The following is a 20,142-nucleotide window of genomic DNA, read 5'->3' on the forward strand; positions in this document are numbered from 1 at the left end:
TTTACCGATTCGGACATGTCGGTTGATGTGGATACCAGCCGATCTACATCCGGGTATGTAATGCAATATGCAGGGGGAGCTGTTTCGTGGCAATCGAGGCTGCAGAAGACGGTTGCGTTGTCAACCACGGAAGCGGAGTACATGGCGGCTGTGGAAGCCGGCAAGGAAATACTATGGATGAAGGACTTCATTGGAGAGCTCGGTATCCGGCAAGATGAATACCGACTCTATTGCGACAGTCAAAGTGCCATCCACCTTCCTAAAAACATTTCGTACCATTCCAGGACTAAGCACATCCAGCGTAGGTATCACTGGATCCGGGAGCGAGTAGAAGATCGAGAGTTCGCACTGACGAAGATCCACACGGCCGAGAACGGGTCAGATATGCTGACCAAAGTTTTGATACCCGACAAGCTGGATGCATGTCGGAAGCGGATCGGACTAGTAAGACATCCCATGCCGAAGTGAAGGGGGAGTTTGTTAAGAAACAGGTCCCTCCGGATGGGAAGTGAGAAGAACAGTGTTCATGAGCAACCTCGGCCGAGGCCGAAACCGGATGTGGAGTACCCGGCAACAGAAGGCCCGGTGAGAACCGGATGTGGAGTACCCGGCAACGGAAGGCCCCGTGAGAACCGGATGTGGAGTACCCGGCAACGGAAGGCCCGGTGAGAACCGGATGTGGAGTACCCGGCAACGGAAGGCCCCGTGAGAACCGGATGTGGAGTACCCGGCAACGGAAGACCCGGTGAGAACCGGATGTGGAGTACCCGGCAACGGAAGGCCCGGTGAGAACCGGATGACGAGTACCCGGCAAGAGCCGGATGGTGAAGGCCCAGTGAGAAGTGCTCACCGGATGAAGAGACATATTCGTAAATATGTTTTCTGCGAGTCCATCGGGGCTATATTTGTAAATAGCCGAAAAGTCATATTAGTATAAATATGACTTAGGACAAACTTAGAATGCTCGCTGTTGTAGTTGTCTTTCTTGTTGGTGCAAGATTTGAGTGCAACCGTGTACAGAGAGAGAGAGAGAGAGAGAGAGAGAGAGAGAGAGGAAGAGGTCGTTGCCTCTGTTGTAACCGCCGCCTGTGGCGAAGATAGCAAGCTCGAGGTCGTTGCCTCGGTGCATTACTATTGTACATTATGATATAGTGATAGTTTGTAGTCTGTGGGCTACCGTGGTTTTTCCCTGGTTTGGGATTTCCACGTAAACATCATGTGTACTCTTCTCTTCACTGTGTTGTGCGTACATTACCCGTTTTTTGTGTTTTATCCTAAGCTCGGTTGTGGCCGAGCGTTGTTCATCCGGAGCGTGTGTTCCTGTCACGAAAGGCGGTCTTCCATTCATCTCCCAGTCGGATCCGCACGAAGTTATACGCTCCTCGTAGATCGATTTTTGTAAAAAACTTGGCACCATTAACTCACTCTAAAAGACTTGATATAAGAGGAAGTGCATACCTATTCCGAATGGTCACATTATTTAAGCCACGGTAATCAACGACGAGACGAAGTGATCCATCTTTCTTCTTGACAAAGAAGATGGGTGCTCCGGCCGGAGATTTTGAATGACGAATAAACCTGCTTGCCAAATTCTCCTCTATGTAGGCTTGAAGGACTTCTAACTCGGTGAGTGACAAGTTGTAGATTGGTCCCCATGGTGGCTCTGCTTCTGGTTGTAAATCATAGGGACAATCGTAGGGACCATGATGAGGAAGAGTACCGGCTTTTACCTTGTCAAATACGTCGACATAAGGATGATATTTCGCCAGAAGTTGCACTAAGGATTCCTCCTTAATATTGCTGGAAGGATGTACTAATATGGCAAATAGGAACATTGCCTCCTTGTGTCCTTCTTCGCGTAGTTGACGTAGTGAAATGGTCGAAACTCGATGAGTAGATTCTTGGGGTTGTCGATATCGAACTTCTCTTGTTCTCCAATCTATGTCTGGATTATGTAGTTCAAACCAAGGTAATCCCAAGACAATGGGATGCTCTGGACTACTAATTATATTAAATGATACTACACACACAAAACTACCTATGACAACCTGAATGGGTTCTTACTCTTCTACAATATTCCCGGAAGCAATGGGACGACCATCAATGACTACTACAGATGCGGGGCAAGGAAGTTTTCTTAAGGATATCTAAGAAGCTTGGGCAAAATTTCGATCCATAAAATAGGAATTGGCTCTGGTATCTAAAAGTGCTAGGACTTGTACTGGGGGAGTACTTTTAGTACTAACCATGACTTGGGCTAGGAACACATTGCTAACTTGCTTGGAGGTAATGGAACCACTAATGGGCTGTACAGATCTAGGGTTGTCCAGCCAAACGGCTCCTATTTTGGCTGGACTCAATTGTTTAACTCTTCATCTAATTGACTAAGGATTTCAAATTTGTTTGAGATACTTGGGCTATTAGTACTATTAATACTATCATACACTCTATTAGTATTATTAATACTATCAGACACTCTATTAGTATTATTAATACTATCAGACACTCCTAAGGGAAAAATTGACTCGGGTTTAGTACAGGCTATGATTTGATTTACCTGTCTTCTTGGCCTATGGGGACCATTGATTGCGATATGCCCTGGTCCACTGCAATAAAGACATAATCGATATGCACGACGTCGTTGCTTTTCTTCTTCCGATAATGGGCCACGTCGACGCATGGTGTCAATCTCCATCGGTGTCAGAGTATTTGCTTGAGGTACGTCGCGTGTGAACGCTTTAGCCGCAACTGAGGCGTATGTGAGCTCCGGCCGAGAGCGTGGTATTTGTAATTGACGTTCGGAACGTCATTCGAAAAGGCGGTTGTCACATCGGACCGCTCGACTGATTGCCTCCGTAAGAGATTTTGGTTCTTCAGGGAAGGTTAAAAGTAAATCTTTTACATCGTTTCGCAAGCCGTAGCGAAACTGCTCCATTAGTGCATGATCATCCCAGGGGATATCGGAGGCGAGTAGACGGAAATCCGCCGCGTAGGTAGAGGCTGGACAATCGCCTTGACACAATCGTCGGATCTTGTTGATCGTTGTCCTGATGCTATCGGTGTCTCCAAAGCAAGCTTTAAACTCACTAATAAAATCTTCAAAGTTATTAAGCAAGGGCGATTGTTTTTCTAGAAGCAAAGCGAACCATGCTAAGGTTGAGCCACTAAGCAACGTGCCTATTAGGCCGACTCGGGATGCATCAGTGGGGTATCGGGAAGGATGCATTTGGATGACTAATCGTACCTGATTAAGGAATCCCCTGAATTGCGATCACGTTGTCGTAGTGTATTCCACACACTACGTGAAAACCATAAAATAATATATCCGATTTTAGATACATATAAATAAATAAATAATATATCAAAACATTTATCACGTGCATAGGGCAAGATTCGAACCTTGCACCTCCACATAGATAAACCCCAACTTTACCATTATAATAACTTATCTTTAGTATTATACATATAGATTTAATACATATAAGACCTTTATTTACACATACCTTTATTAAAAGGTAAAAATCATGTATTCTTTAGGGTGTGAATATTTTATTTACACGTGACATTAAAAGTGACTCATGCACATCTAGCGTGCATGAGCCCTATATTTAGGAAATAACAAAGCATCACATGCACATTTAGTGTGCATGGACACTTTTGGTGAAAAAGCATGAAGCCATGCTTAGCCTCTTCCATCTCTATATAAGGAGGAGAGAAATATGTATAAGGTTGTTGATTAATATACAAGGATTGATCAATCTAATATATTCATGGGGATTCACGAATTTTGCCATCTAAATTACTCTTATAAACTAAATATTGTTTTAAATACACTAAACTCGTGGGATTCACGAGATTGCTGTCTTACTTCTCTTTCTACTATTCATAACTAGCCTTAAGTTGTATTCCTCTTCCTCCTAGTCCAAAACCTCGGCGGTTCCCACCCGACTCACGCAACGATCCGGAGCCGAAAGGCACGACAATGTTCCATCAAATTTCACAGGAAGTCCAATCTTCAGCTCTTTATGAAATCCTTGGGGACTTGATCCTTGTTGTTGCAATGTTGCTTCGAGTTGTTGTACCCCTAACGCTAACTCCCCATGTTGTTGCTACGTTTGTTGTTTTTCTAGAGCGATTTGTTGCAGATACCCTATCAACCATTGGTTTTCTTGTTCCAAGGCAACAAATTTTTCTTTTAGGCATTGTAGCTCGAAGAAAACGGATTGATATTCTTGGGCACTAACAATAGCCATAGTATAGGGAAAAGGGTAGGAAGATGAGGGAGAACGACAAGTAAGCTTGAGGAGAAAATTGGTTCAAACTATCTTGAATAGTACTAAAGCATAGAGAGAATTAGTACTAAAGAAGAGAAGTACTATTAGTACTAAGAGGACGGGACTGCGTAAGATTCCCGAGAGAGAGAGGGGAGAGGAGAGAGAGAGACAGATAGTGAGGATAAGAGAGAGAGAGAGAGAGAGATGATTATAACAACTAATATATTATGTGAAGGATAAGTACAAAATGGCTAAGAGGCTTAAGACTGGCGTTGAACCAATTTGGTTCAAAACAATGCCTTTTATAGTGCTCTCAAGAGTAGTCCTGAAGCTTCTAGAATGTTCCAGAGAAATTTGGAATATACATTAATTTCTTATAATATAACATAAATGAAAATAATATCCTACACATTACAAGAGGGGCATGGGGTAGATAACTGCCAAGAGAAACTAGCCTCAAATTGTATGGGTGTAAGGGCACAATGGGAAACAAGAGACAATCAATGGATGAATGTAAAGGCTAAGCATGGGTGTGAGACACATACAGTGCTTATGCAAGAGACATGCCTCACCCCTAATGCGTACAATGCGTTGGACATAGAAGCTGATATACAAGAGCAGCCAACACCCACTACTAAGATAAGGGAGAAAAATGTTGGTAGTATCCAGCCAAATGATGGGTGTGTCACTAGAACATTTGCTTCGAAAAGAACATTACATTCACGAAAATTGGATAATGTTGTCACGATAAGAATGTGTGGGATGTTGAAGGAGGATACCAGAAGTGGTGGTTTTTCAATACTTGATTATGCAACCCCCTTTGGGCATGATTTTACAAAACATTTGGGTGTTAAGAATGTTCATGAACCCACTGCAATAAGGGTCCATGTTTTATTTAGACAAAAGCAAGTGGAAAGCCCATTTGTCAGTTATTCCTTTCCATTATGTAGTTATGAGAGAAATGTATGGAATCAACCGAATGTTATGTTGGCCATGAGAGGACAAGTTTTGCATTTTTTTAAATATGTGCAAAACCTTCAATTGGAGAATGCAAGTTGTTCAATGGTTCCATATTTGGATGCAATGAACCGCAAGTATGTTGTATTGGATGTACCTTCAGACATATTGTTTGATTTTGCGTATGTTTATATTCATGAAGATGAGGTACTAGAAAGCCAACCCAAGGCTCGGGCCCATTATCATTGACGTTTCAGTAAAGACTGTTGTGACATGCTCAAAGGCCAAATGGTGATTATGGGAGATGGGGGGGGCGTAAGTTCCATGGAACCATCCTCTAAGACTCGTAGGCTCGGGTCTAGTTCGGCCTCTAGCAGTTGTTAATGAGGCTCCTCGCGTGGAATGTTCAGGGCTTGGGAGGCCCCTTGTATAGAAGATATAGAGGCAGGTTAACGCAAGCATTACAAAAAAGTCTTACGAATGGGCCGTTGGATATTATGATGTTTCAAGAACATCATTTGAATGAGCAAAGAATAATGAACTATGGCATTATATTACCTGGTAGTTGGGAGATGTATTGGTCTCCAGCTATTGGCACTAGTGGTACACAAGGCGGGGTGTGTATGGAAATAGCACATCATTGGAAATCAAGTATTATATGTAAAGAGATCATTGTGCCAGGAAGAGCACAATATATTTTGTTACAAGATATGCATACAACTTGGGGTTACTTGAATATTTACGCGCCAAATCATGCATCGGTTAGGAAACACTTTTGGTGTGAAATTACAAATGCATTACCGAACGTGTCTCATTGGTGTGTTGCAAGGGATTTTAATATGCTTGAGGACCCGGATGATATGAAAGGAGGGAGTGTGGCAACAATTCATGGAGAGGAACTAGTAGTCTAGGAACGGATGTGTTTGAAATTGAGTATTGTGGATGCATGGCATATGCTTAATGTTTATAGATCTCAAGATTCCTTTAGCTTCTCACGTTCTGATAGGAGAAATGGTGGAACCAATCTATCAAAATTGGATAGATTTTATGTGGGGGAGGCCTTTGTCTTAAATGGGGGAAATATCACGATTATGCCAGGCACAACTTTCTCTGATCATTCTCCTGTTCTATTGACAACCTTTGGTCAATTGAAAATGGCGTCCATACGATTTAGGATACCCGAAAAAGTAATGTTAGAAGATCGACAATATTATCAAGTGAGACGTATTTGGCGAAAGAAAGATAATATGGATGTTCCCATTACAATCAAGGTGGCTTGTGCTTTGAGGGAGCTATCACAATATTTTGCGTTGAAATCAAGATCTGAATCTATGGAATATCAGGAAAAGGAAAGAAGGATGAGGGCAACGTTGATATCTTTGCAAAGATTGCAATAGGGTCGGCCAGAGTGTGCATGGGTAGCTTTGCATCTTGAAGAAGCCCGAAAACAGGTTCAACATATGGAAGAATGTCGTAGTCAATTTCGTTATCACAATTCTGCGTCAAGATGGACGCAAATTGGGGATAGATGTACGAGCCAATTTTTTAATATTAAAGGTCCCAATAGAGTCTCTAATGTGACTTGTTGTATGCGGAATGAAAATGGCGAACTTGAAATAGACCCAAATGCGGTGAGGGAAATTGCCACGAAATTTTATGTTACCCTTCTGTCAGAAGAGTCTATTTCTGAGGATAATAGACAAAATAGAATGAAGGTATGCGCGGAAATTCAGCCCAAGGTTACTCAAGCAATGCAAGATTCATTGATGTCACCTATTACAAAGTTAGAGTTGGAACAAGCACTACACTTGTTATCAAACAATAGTTGTCCTGGAGTGGATGGACTTACACCTAAATTCTACAAGAAATATTGGGGGATACTGAAGAAAGACTTAAAAGATGCTTACCAACATATGTTCGAAAGTGGAGAGATGCCCATGTCGTTATCTGAGGGGCTTATTTATCTTATACCTAAAACAGAAAGGGGTTTCAGAAGATATTCGTAAATGGAGGCCGATCACCCTCTTGAATACTAGTTATAAAATATTTGTTAGTTGCTTAGTTGTCGATTACAAGAGGTACTACCAAAGATAATTCATGTATTGCAAACTGGATTTATGCAGGAAAGGAGTATTATGGATAATGTTTTCACGTATTGGGAGGCCACTGCAATAGCAGTGAAAAACAAACAAAACCTAACCGTGTTGCTTTTGGATTTTGAGAAAGCGTATGATAGGGTTGACTAGAATTTTTTGGAAGGTACTATGCCTCACTTGCGCTTCAACACAACATGGGTTAAGGGTGTTTCTTGTCTTTATAGAAATGCACATAGTCAGGTGTTGTTGGCAGACTGAGTAGGGCCTCGATTTAACATTACCATGTCCATCCGTCAGGGGTGTCCACTTGCACCATTTTTGTTCCTTTTGTTTGCGGATGCAATGCATGTATTTATATCATCACAATCTATAGGCTTGCATGGGTTGGCGATGCCAATGCATGGACAATATATATTGGACTCGGAATTGGCAAATGATACTACATTATATGTGGATGGGACTCGAACGAATTTGCAACAAGTAAAAGGGGCTTTGTTACAATTTTGTATAGCGTCTGGAGCTAAGTTAAATTGGGCGAAAACTGTTCCATTTTGGGTGAGCAAGGAACCGCCGCCTTGTTGGGCACCGCATCATACTTTCTAGTGGACTCAAAGAGGAGTTGCGGTTTGATATCTTGGAGTGCAGGTTGGGATTGATTTGGTCCCACAATTACATGCCGCACCATTATTATTAACTTTGAGGAAAAAGTTATTCTTGTGGAGCCACGCTAAACTATCTTTGGTTAGGAGAGTGATAGTTGCCAATCATGTGCTATTGTCTACGGTGTGGTATATAGCTTGATCCTGGATCTTTTCAAAATCGTGCATTGGACAAATTCGAAGGCTAGTTAGGAATTTTATATGGGCAAGGGAGGATAGGAGTCATGTAAGAGCGAAGGTGGCATGGAGTACATTGATAACCCCGAAGCAATACGGTGGTCTGGGGATTATAGATCCATTAGACCAATGCATGGCCTTGTTAGCAAAGCTAATAGTTCGTGGCCTTTTACTAGGACATGCTCTTTGGAAGCAATTGCTTATGCAAAGATTATATCCTTGTGCTCCGCCGATGGGTGGATTATGGAGTGATAACATAAGATGGATCTTTATACCAAACAAGAAACATGTTATGACTAGGAATTGGGAAGACAAATTTGTTAATAGTCTTCTAAGAGCATGGGAGCATGTACATAAAGGGTTGGGACATGGTGTACCAACATGTGAGGAGGAATACTTGAGACAACACTTAGTGTGGAATCTAAATATGCATTTGCCCTCAGGGCACATGTTGGGGTCCCGTACGAGATTGGATTGGGTCAAGCTCGATGCAAGGCACGGAAATCCTTTCATACTTTGCATATAAATGACATATCATAATTTTTTCTTCCTTAAGAGGGGGGAGGATTATGTGGGACCAAGTGCAATCAGGTTTTGAGGCACTCAGCCTCTACGGTATGGTCCTTTAATACTCCCAAGTGGGAAGGGGCATTTACGAGGCTTCAAGTGCTAGTGGGGGTAAGGTGACATTTGTCTTGCGAACGATGTCAAGACTATGATGTGGAGGAAAATGGTATTATATGTAGAGCAACAATACAACCAAAGATCATGCAATATGCTACATTCTCTAAGATAAGGGTCCTTGCTTATGATGGATCTAAGTCATCGACCCACAAGTTGATGCAGTCAAGGAGCATTGGAAATCGAAAGTTTTTGAAAAGAAACCTTCGATAAGGTTGCAATGGGATCCGGGAGAATTTTGGTGGAAAGATCCGTTTGATCGTACGGAAAAAAGGTGTGGTTTTTTTCGATACTCGGTTAAGATTGGTCGACACATTTTGGCACCTCAACGCAGGACTACACCACGGTGTCGTGAAGAATTTCGTCCAGAGGCGGAAACCGGGAAATATTGGCTACATCGGCGGGGTGCACCATGTGCACTCACCCTCGTGTAATTGTGTGAATAATAGGAGTTAAGTTGGGACGAAGAATCCCATGTAAATCGGGATTTATCCCATATTGTAACGCATCCCTCTCCTTGTTCTATAAAAGGAAGGGATGGTCCCTTGTAGAGGGGTTGCCCATTTTGTATTAGTAGGGTATACCGTTAGACGGAGAGACACTCTCTCTCTCTCTCTCTCTCTCTCTCTCTCTCTCTCTCTCTCTCTCTCTCTCTCTCTCTCTCTCTCTCTCTCTCTCTCTCTCTCTCTCTCTCTCTTGTTTTAGGGTTTCTTCTTCTGCTTCTTCTTCTTCTTCGGGTTTCTGTGCGTCGAGCCTTGGCATCTAGCGTTACAGTTTTTTGCCTTGTACTCTGTGCAAGTCCCCGCTCGGCACGACAAGCACGAGAGCTCCTTGACCGGCGGCTTGGCAGTAGACAACGGTTGTATCTCCTGCGGCCTAGGTCCGGCTTGAAGTCGGCGTTGAATCTCGTTGTCTTGTAAATACATATACATGTGGTTGTGCATATTCGGGTCTTTGTTGGTGTGCGAGTGTGTGTCTTAGTGTTTCTTTCTTGCTTATGTACATGTTCGTGCGAGAGTCAATGTTGCATGCTTGCTCACTCCCTCTCTCTCCCTTCGATTGCTTCCGGTGTGCTCCTAGGGTGCCCCGGAAAGGGTGAAGCGCGGCTTCCTACACTCCGTCACTCCCTAGTCCAAGACCCCCGTGGTCCCGCCTTTCTACACGCAAGCGAGTAACAACACGACAACGGGTTAGTCAATTTTGGACCCATCAAGGGGTCACATCCAAATTCATGCAAAGTTTTGGAGGACATTATGGAAAGGGAAGCAAGATATGAAAATAAATGTCTTCCAATGGCTAGTAATACACAGAGCATTACCAGTCGACCAATGGCTGCAACAATCAGTTGGATCGACCGCATGCATCTATTGTAGTTGCCAGATGGAGACATTGAAACATTGCTTGTGGGAATGTCATGTTGCACAACAAGTTTGGAGAAGAATGCTTCGAACTCTAGCCTTTATGTTTAGGGATGGCAGTTTTTCGTCAGGTATGGTAGTATGGGCTACAATTGCACAAATGATGTGGCCATATGAGGCATGTCCAAATGACACAATTATTAGAATTCAAAGAGGAAGGATAAGGTGGTGCAACGAAGTCATATGGAAGCTCCTTATATGTTAAAGGCAATGCAAGAAGTATGGGAGTTGTTATGCACCACCACAATGTGGTTTATTTGGACTACTAGGTGTTCTAAAGTGTTTGGTAATACTACTGTTCATCCAGTGGAAAGTGTACAGAATGTCTGGATGTAGATGGTGCATATCTTGAAAGGAAGGTATGAGGAAATTAAAGGTGAGACAGATGTTGCAGTGTTACAATGCCTCGAATTTATTGCCTATTGGAAGAATGCCTCTTTTCTCACATTACAAAATGCAAGACCGAAATGGTGCTTAGCACCACCAATATGGTTGTTCCCACCACCAATCACATAACTTGGTTATGGAGTGGTGGAGTGTTGATACTATTTATCCTTGAGGGAGGGGACTTAAGGAAGAATGCAACATACCAATGGTAGCTTGACGGTAGGTCAACTTTATTGCAATAATTGCTTATCACTAATGAAAGGATATTTTCTAGGAAAAAAATAAAAAAATGACACATTTCCCCTTCTGGGATGATGTTCCAAGCGTTGGCTTAGATGAAGGACCATGTTTGTTTGGACCATCAACTACCAACAAGAAATGTATGTGGAAGGACAATCTATAGTTGCTTTATGTGTTGTTTGGCCACTTTGTATATAAGTTGATAGCCCCACTTGAACTTGTTGTAGTCAGAGTAGATAATCTTCTACGCTAGGATTATTGGGAACTTCAAGGATCCCCAACCATGTCCATCAAGGATGATGACCAATGTATATGAGGAATGATCTCACCTTAATTGAGAAATGTACAAATTATTGTATGGAAGCTCAAAAGGATGTATAATGTTGGTCTAATCATCTTGTTTATAGCTAATAAAACATCGAATATGTTTTGCTCCAACGTTTGATTTGTACACACATGTTGATAATTGGTATGTTAATGATGGTGTCAAGAAAGTTTGCAATACATTTTGAGTAATGAAAGTAAATATTAGCAATATTTTGAGATAAGTCATGAACCACAAGCACTAATAACATTATTTGGAAAACCACGATATTAAAAAAGCTCATGCATAACATGGAGATTTGTTTCTTCGTTAATTATGCCCTTATTACATTGTAAGAAGTGGATCATATTTGTAAATCATCAACCACGGCCAAAATAATGTTAAAGCTCTTTCAAGGTGAGATATGTAGTAGAGTCTAAACAAATAAATTGCCATGGTCTTATTGGAGTTGGTAATTGTTGTAAGCCATACGGGTGATGCCAATGCATTTTCATTCGACAACATGTATCGCATGTACAAATCTATTGTGTCGATAAAATTGCAAAGATAGGCCAACAGTGAATGACTCCCTTAACCTTCCAACATTGGGCAGGTGTCAACACCCATACACGATCTTACAACTTTGCGGAGACTTGTGTTTTTGGTAAATAGTCGCCAAGGCCAGGTCACTACGACCCCCTTTGTGAGAAGGCACCCTTCTCCTGAAGTTACGAGCCACCAAAATGACCACATAACAAATTCTAATGTCTTATGAATCCCAAATGTATAACCATATAAGCATCATGACAATGCTCTAACACTTTGAGGCAAAAGGGCCCCTTTGGATATATAGAAGACCTTTGTAATGTCCATTCCGCTACTTGAATTCTTTATAATTCACATGTAGGTTTTGTGTTTTTCAACAAGAAGCGTGGCTTGGACCAACATGATCCAAAAATTCTTGCGCAAAAACATCTATCTCAAGAATTCTTGAATCTTGCAACATCTTAAAAACTTTAGTTGCTTGAAGTTACACTGACCTCAAAAGAATCAACTTCTTATGGTCAAAGGTAGATTCACCGAGTCCAAGTATAAGGTACGAGCAAAAGCTCATGATAAAGCATGTTTTTTCCTTGTTGTGTACCATGCCGATTGTAAAGAATCAAGAGATGGATTCTATGCAGTGAAATAGATATGAGTTGTGTATGTGTATGAGAGAGTGAGTGAGTGAGTGAGTGAGTGAGAGAGACAAGGAGTAAGACATAGAGAATACGCAAGGTAAAGTATATTAACAAAGGAGAAAGACTTAACAACATACAAGTTGGGAGGAGGGTGCTTTATATAGTCACCCTCTCTCTTCATTAACTACAAGACTCATGGAGCATGGGGAATGTGAAAGCTCATAAGTTATGTGTCATAGAATATGAATCTATGACTCATACTAAATGCTAGAATACAAAGTGGTGACATAATGGTGACTCTTGACCGTTTGAGTGTCTATTCACTCTCAAGGTGAGTTCACACACTAGACCAACTTGAGCTTGATTCTCAACACCAATATTTAATCTTGAAATCAAAATGAGTGAGAAAATGTACTCAACAAGCTTGTTGCTTAATTAGAACTAGAACATTTGGAAACTATATAAGATTCCTATGATTATTATACACAATGACTTGAAGAGGAGATCCTTCTAAAACTTTACGCCATTGCCTACAATCAACAATGGTGGCCAAGAGTTCTTTATCATGAACTTCGTAGTTTATCTCAACAATTTCAACTTTTTGCGAGTGAAGAACTATTGGATGCAAATGTCCACATCTCTTAGTTATGATAGGACACTCCTACTAAGATATTTTTTAGGTATGATAGGGCACTCCTAAGAGCAAAATCAGATGCATCAACTTCAATTCAAAATGGTTTATTTAAATTAACATCAATTAGAATAGGCGTCGATGTAACTACTTGTTTAGAATCAATAAATGTTTTTTTGCCTCAGTAGACTATACAAATGGTTAATTTTTAATTGCAAGTTCTATGAGAGGCAAATAAATCTTTGTGTGAAAAATCACAAACCCTAAAAACACTAGACATATAGCATAGAACATGAGAATTGTCAATCTAGCATATTTTGAACTTTAGTTGTATCCATCTAGATATCAATAAATGAAATGACATAGCCCAATAATTCTCTTTTGTTATCATCAAAGCAACACCTCTCTAGTTTTGCATAAAGGCCTCCAAAGTTGTTGTACAACACTTTGCAAACGTGGACATCATGCTTCTCTTGTGTTTTGGAATAGACTGATATATCATTTAGGTAGATGATTAAGAAGATGTCCAAAAAACATTGAAAAATGTCGGTGCATTTGTAGGACCAAAGGACATGATTGTGTGTTCGAAATGACCTGAATGTCCGTCTTCCCCCTATCACTTATACGAATCCAAACAAGGTTGTATGTGCCTCGTAGATTGATCTTTGAGAAATTGTTAGCTCCATTAAGATGATTCGAGATATTGGAAATCAAAGGTAGAGCATGTATTAAGGTGTACTTGATTTACAAATCCTCAAAACTAAGATTGAATATCATCAAACTTTCATGGTGAATTGAGCTTTTGTTCCTTGTGAGGGCTTTTGAAACTTAACTATCGTTGCTACAAAGATAATAGAGTGCTTCAAGTTGTAAAATCTATTTCGATAGTTCGCAATGTTTTGGTGCCTTTTCCACACTTAGTCATTGTAAGTCTCCCAACAATCATTAGTTCCCTTGCTCCAATGCCACAACTTTGGTTGATAGACAATCAAGTTCAAAGAGAATGTGCATGTACTCTTCATTGTTAAGGACTCCTTTGTGACAACGAAGCTTCGAAAAACTCTCAAAAGAAAAAGATGGTAAATTTAATTTAAATTGTGAGGGTCCTAGCTAATAATAGGATGGAATGCTAGAAGAGAATACACAATGAAGGTAGAAATAAGAGGATAATGAAACTTTATTAACAATAAGACCAAGATTACAAGATTATGTTGACAATTGTTGTCGAATCAAAATGGTTCATCAATTACCAAGGTACCCTCTTATATAACATTATTGTATTCGTGCATGCATGCCACCTTGCATCCATGCATGATCACTACTTTTCATTCATGCTAGGATGTCGTTTGGTGATCATGTGTTACCATGTGCAAGGTGAGTTCAAATGTTATGAGAAATTATAATAAACATTGTTGGCTAAACTTTTAGATAAATATAATAGGGTTTGTGGGCTGAAATCTCTTCATGGCCTTTTTGGATGACATGTTGTATATATATTTGGTATTTTGCATAGATTTTCACGACATTAAGTATGCAAAATGACCAATTTACTACTCGGTGAAATCGTGCTCTGATTCTTTTCACACTAGTGTTGCCTTAAAATTCAGATTTCTGAAAGTACACCTAGGAGAACAATGAGTACCATAATTTTTCTTTACACCTTGTATGGGAATAGTCCTAAATAGGAACTCTCAACATTATCAAATTATGTAGACAACAACGATGCCCGGAATAATCTAGGTTAACCCAACACAAGCATTATTGTTGACTAAGGTTATCATAACGCTCTCACTCATTTGACATGGCAATGCTAACTATCGGTCGGGATCGTCTTTAGTATTCTCACAATGTTCTAAGTTAGTAATGTACCATGATGTGGTTGCCTCATCTCCACCATAACACTTTGTTCCAAATAGGTACATCCCATTTACAATAGCTAGCATTTCAACCCAATTCATGATAGAATCATGGTTAATGGAGGAAGTAGTCGTGCTAATAGAAAAGGTAGCAAGTTTTGAGAGTGCAATTTGAATATTTTATTCACGAGAACAAAGGATCAAATGGTTCAACAAACAAAAAAAATACACATAATTCTTGGAAGGTTGGAAAAATCCACGAATATTAATTGACGATTAGTTTAAGATGACACTTGAGGCAAACAATCAATTTAAAACAATAATCAAACTAGACAAAGCTTGTAATTCTCTACGTCCACAACCTAAGAATAACAATGGAGGAAGTATTGTAAGGGATTTTAGACAACTAGTGTGGCTTTTCCTAAATTAAATGAAATGGACACAATCTTGACATCCATGTACCAAGATTTGAAGCCAAATGGAGGTGAAGGGGATTTCGATCAATAGTTACAAAAAAGAAAATAACATGATATACAGTTTGGGGTTGATTTAATGCGTATGATATATTTACTTTGTTTGAACTTTCCCCCGGAACTATGCGTTTTTGCGGAAGCCTTTTCGTTGTTTCTAGATCGTATGGTTGATTGCTCTTCGTAGAGTTATTTACTTAGGTTATGAGGGCCTACACTTGGTCCGACCAAAGATCGATCAACTCTAAAACAAGCTCACATGGATAGATGCTACAGGGCCACCGACATACTCAACAAGGTCTTTCAAGAACGTCATCTCATTTAGAAATATACCCCACATGATTACAAATCTCAAAACATTCATATGGATAGATAGATAGAACGAACTAAGAGAGAAAGCAAACAAAATATGTATGTATGTAGTAGGATGGTTCCCCGAGTCAAAACTTACCGTGGTAGATTAAACTTATTTTCTCATGTAAAGTTTCAGGTTTTTGAAAAATTGGTAATCATTATTAATTATTAAATAAATGGGTCGTTATTATTATAATAATTATTTATTTTTGACAAAAACTAGATGGGAGTCCTTCAGACTTCTTCATTCATTGACCGGCGGACGGACGGACGGACACGCACGCGATGTCCCGGTGCTGGTGCTCACGTGACACGGGGGGGAGACACGTGTCATCACGTGACGGGGGGAAGGGCGTCACGTGATTTCACACATAGCCTCCCCCTCCTGTCCACATCATCCAATTTCCCAACGGCTTTCTTCTTCCTTCCAAATTTCAAATTCTCTCTCTCTCTCTCTCTCTCTCTCTCACACACACACACAGTCTCACAGTCTCTGTCTCTGTCTCTGTATCTGTCTGCACCATCAATCCATCAGTGAGCGAAGAAGACGACAGACAGAAGCGAGCACAGAGCAGAGCCACCATTCATTTCCCTTCCAATTCATGAAAGCTCCTCAGCTCTGATCTGCTTCCATCCCTAGAGCCTTCCTTCCTTTTCCTTCCATCGCTCCTCCATCGCCCGAAGGCCATCATGGCCTCTCTCACCCCAGGCATACTTCAGAAGCTTCTAGAGAACATGGGGTCCGATGCCAGAGTAGCCGGAACGCACAGGTCCGCCTTCTTACAAGTGGTGGGGATTGTCCCTGCCATATCTGGATCTGACCACCTGTGGCCATGCCGTGGCTTCTACATCAAGGTCTCCGATTCTTCCCACTGCACGTACATGTCTCTCGCAGAGGAACAGGGCCATCTCATCCTCAACAACAAGCTCCAGCTCGGGCAGCTCATCCAAGTAGAAAGGCTTGATTCTGGCTCCCCTGTTCCCATCCTCCGAGGGGTCCAACCCGTGCCTGGTAAGCAAGCTTTCATCGGGCAGCCTCAGGAGCTCAGCCTATCCGATTCCCTTGACTTTCTCAACCCTAATCCATTAGCTTCACTCGATTCCTCTGAGAGAAGATGCTCCCTCGGCCCTGAATCTAGATTGAAGATAGACACTGCTAATTCTGCTAATTTCCCCGATTTCTCAGGCCCTAGGGTTTGCCCTAGCCCAGTGACTCGATCCAGAAGGAACGCCGACAGGGCCGCTTGGTCTGTTGCTGCTGGACCGCCTCTGACTGATACGACAGAGAAGAACAAAGAAGAGCAGCCGCCTCCGCGAGGTCAGGCCACAAGAACAAAGATATTTCCTGAGTTCTCGCCGGTGCCTCACTCCAGGTCTGTCTCTGCCTCCCCTGCTAGGGATTTCTCTGTGCGGAGCTCCCTTTTCTTTGAAAAAGGTGTCGGTGCTCGTGATAAGCTCTCCAAAGCAAGCCCAGACGTCAGGAAATCTGTGCGGAAAGCTACGATTTTAGCCCCTCCTCCTGAATCTCCAGTCATGGCTAAGAGCTCCAGCAGACAATCCTCCCCAGCTCTCAAAAGAGCTGCCAGTGTGGGGAAGGTTAGCCAGAGAGGATGTGTTAAAGAGGAGACTAAGATCCTTAGTTGCAATTCTCTCAGGAAGTCTGTATCTGTGAATAAGGTCAAATTGAGTGAGATTGTGGTGGATGGAACCCAATCCTTGACTTATAATAGAACTGTCTCAGATCCATCTTCTCCGACCGTCCAGTTCAGAGATGAGAACTATTTCAACGAAGATGTTTCATCGGTGAGCCACATATTTTTCCCTTTATCATCTGAGCATGTCTTATCTAACCAACCAAAGCAATCACACTTGAATCACAAACAAGAGGATCAGAAATCTGTAAGCTATATACATATTTATACACACAATTTTTTAATGTTTTAATATGAATGCTATGCAACGTACATGGGAACCCTAGAATCTGAATGCCATACGAGCTGTAGATCTCTAAGCTCAAGGATGCTGAATCTGGATGCTATAATCTTGTAGGCTTTCTTTCTTAAACATGGGATATTGATTGACAATGAAAGCAAACATGTAATTTTTTGCAGGAAGATCAGGGATCCATCTTGAAGCATAAGTTAAGATCTGTGAAAACACGATCAGCTATGTGTACTCCTACTGGAAAAACAAATTTGCAACCTGAACTCGATGCTTCGCCTCCCTCGGCTGGGATTCAGGACAGTGGTAGACGATCAGAAAAGAGAAGTAAAACCCTTGATATGCTACCAATGGGCCTTCCAGCACTAGCAAAGGTTTGTAATAACTTTTGCGTGAGGTGCATGGAGCAGGGTTTGTCTTTTCATGTGGGTTTGATGCAGCTCTATGAAATTAACTTTTATGTTTCAGAAAGCTATTCAGAGGTGTCATGCCGCCTCCTTTGCTGCGTCGGAAGCTTTGCAAGAGGCCTCAACTACCCAGAGCATTGTACAGTGCCTGAAGTAAGTTAATGAATGAAATATGCGGCATTGATTTCTAAGTTCTGAGAAATCTTATATTCTTCTTCTTCTTCTATGGATAAATGATGAAAAGCAACCTTTTTATGGTGGTTGTGATCAGCAACTTTGCAGAACTCTGTACAACTGCAAGGGCTGACAATCCTGGGCCAACTGTGGATCAGTTCTTCAGCTTCCATGAAACACTTGTGGAAGCTCGAGTTGTGGCAGATGCATTGGCGGAGGCGAGGCTCCTCGGTAACTCAGAGAACAATGAGAATGCTGGTGAGAAGCAGAGCATGGCTCGTACCGTATCCAAGGAGCGGGATCGATCTGCGGATTCGTGGGTGAGTGCAGCCATAGGAAGTGGCTTGATGCCATATCCTCCTTTAAGTAATGGTCAAATTATACCTCCGAAATCGCCTTCGAAAGAAGGTTTGGATGGAAGATGCTGCAAGAACAAGGTGAGCTCTTTCACTTCTCCTGCTCGCAGTGTTGCTCCGAGGCTTCTTCCATTCACAAACTTCCCAGCTAGTAGTGACTATTCCCAGGCACTGAGGACGCCATTGAAGCAGGAGAATAACATATCTCCCGGGTCGAGAAGAGTCTCTTCTTCGTCTTCACTGCTTACAGAGTGGGCGAAAGGCGACGGATTCGCAGAGACTGCGAAATTAGCGAAGCAATTGCAAGGAGATTCCGAGGCATGGTTTCTAAAGTTTGTGGAGGAAGCTCTGGAGTGTGGATACAAGGTGGCTATCAAGGAAGCCACTGGGAAGAAGAAAAGCCAGACTAATAATGTCAATGCAACTTGGCCCGAGGATAACAACATCGTGTCTGCCGTGTTATCGGATTTGAAGAGAGTGAATGATTGGCTGGATCGTGCGATCTCGGAGGGGAGGCAGAAAACCTCGAAAAAGGAGAACAACAACTGTAGTAATACCATCATTAGTGGTAATGAGAATGTCGGGTTCGAGGAGCGAACTACGCGGTTGAAGCAGAAGCTTTACGACCTCCTCATTCACTTGGTGCTTCGTAGCCCATCGCAGATCATCTCCCGCAATCTCCCTCATTGACCCAACCATCATCCATCCTTCAATCATTCAGATTGTAATTTGGTAATGAAGTGAAACCTCAAATGGATGGATGGCATTCTTCTCAATCCTTCAATCCTCCAACTCTTTCTTCTATTCAAAAGCTCTTTGTTGTGTTTGGAATCACTTGACATTCATTGTTCCATCCACCTTGTGGTTTAGGGTTTGTATAGAAGGTGCTTTTCACCATTGGCAATGCACATGTTAAAGAGTATGTGTCTACAATGATTGATCGTGTTTGCGACAATGTGTGAACGTAGTAGTTGCTCCTTTTATAACTATGTCTTTGTTCATTGGCATCCACAATATGATACACATCAAATGTGATGAGACATGTGTGAAGTCGTTTGTGCGTTGTGGTATCTTGAACCCTAGAACCATTGATTTGCATATATTGTTTTCCATTGCATGTCAAAAGGCTTCCATCCAATATGTGGCCCATGTAAAACATAGGCTCATGCCCTTTTGTCACTTCTTTTCCCTCTTAAGGTTCGCATTCAACTACTACTACTCTCTTCGACGTGTCTCCGCCCCAACTTGATGAGTATAAATTTCATTTGTTTTTCGTGTATTCCATTCCACGAGCTCATTAAAACCCCCAACCTTCAATACCCTAAACTCGAGTTTAATATGTTGTGATTTTTACTATGAATAAGTACCTACCTTATCATGCTCAAAACTTTTAATCAAGAATGAAAAATAGAACATGTACTTTTGTGTTTCTCATCAAGAAATATATCAGAATTTCCCATACATACATATGCATTGGATTCAACTTACATACATGCATACACACAAAGAGATGGACACTCGTATACCAAAACTTCTCAAAGATGTATTTCATTTAAAGTTCTTGACATATGTTCTTGTT

The 20,142-nt window shown here is 41.5% G+C and overlaps 1 protein-coding gene and 1 pseudogene across 1 annotated transcript; both read left to right on the plus strand.

The window, feature by feature from the left end:
- Positions 1–5,614: 5,614 nt before the first annotated feature.
- LOC147848668 (uncharacterized) lies at positions 5,615–6,628 on the plus strand (annotated as a pseudogene).
- Positions 6,629–16,239: 9,611 nt separating this feature from the next.
- LOC147848669 (protein CORTICAL MICROTUBULE DISORDERING 2-like) lies at positions 16,240–19,339 on the plus strand. Its single transcript, XM_087338233.1, has 4 exons — positions 16,240–17,488; positions 17,797–18,000; positions 18,095–18,186; positions 18,305–19,339. The coding sequence occupies exons 1-4, from the start codon at positions 16,376–16,378 to the stop codon at positions 19,251–19,253; spliced, it is 2,358 nt and encodes a 785-aa protein (XP_087194359.1). The 5' UTR covers positions 16,240–16,375; the 3' UTR covers positions 19,254–19,339.
- The last annotated feature ends 803 nt before the right edge of the window (positions 19,340–20,142 follow it).

The sequence above is a fragment of the Azolla caroliniana genome, unplaced genomic scaffold (genome assembly GCF_043228905.1).
Source record: "Azolla caroliniana isolate FFs.n. ecotype wild unplaced genomic scaffold, voAzoCaro1.0.p SCAF_264, whole genome shotgun sequence".
Classification (NCBI taxonomy): domain Eukaryota; kingdom Viridiplantae; phylum Streptophyta; class Polypodiopsida; order Salviniales; family Salviniaceae; genus Azolla; species Azolla caroliniana.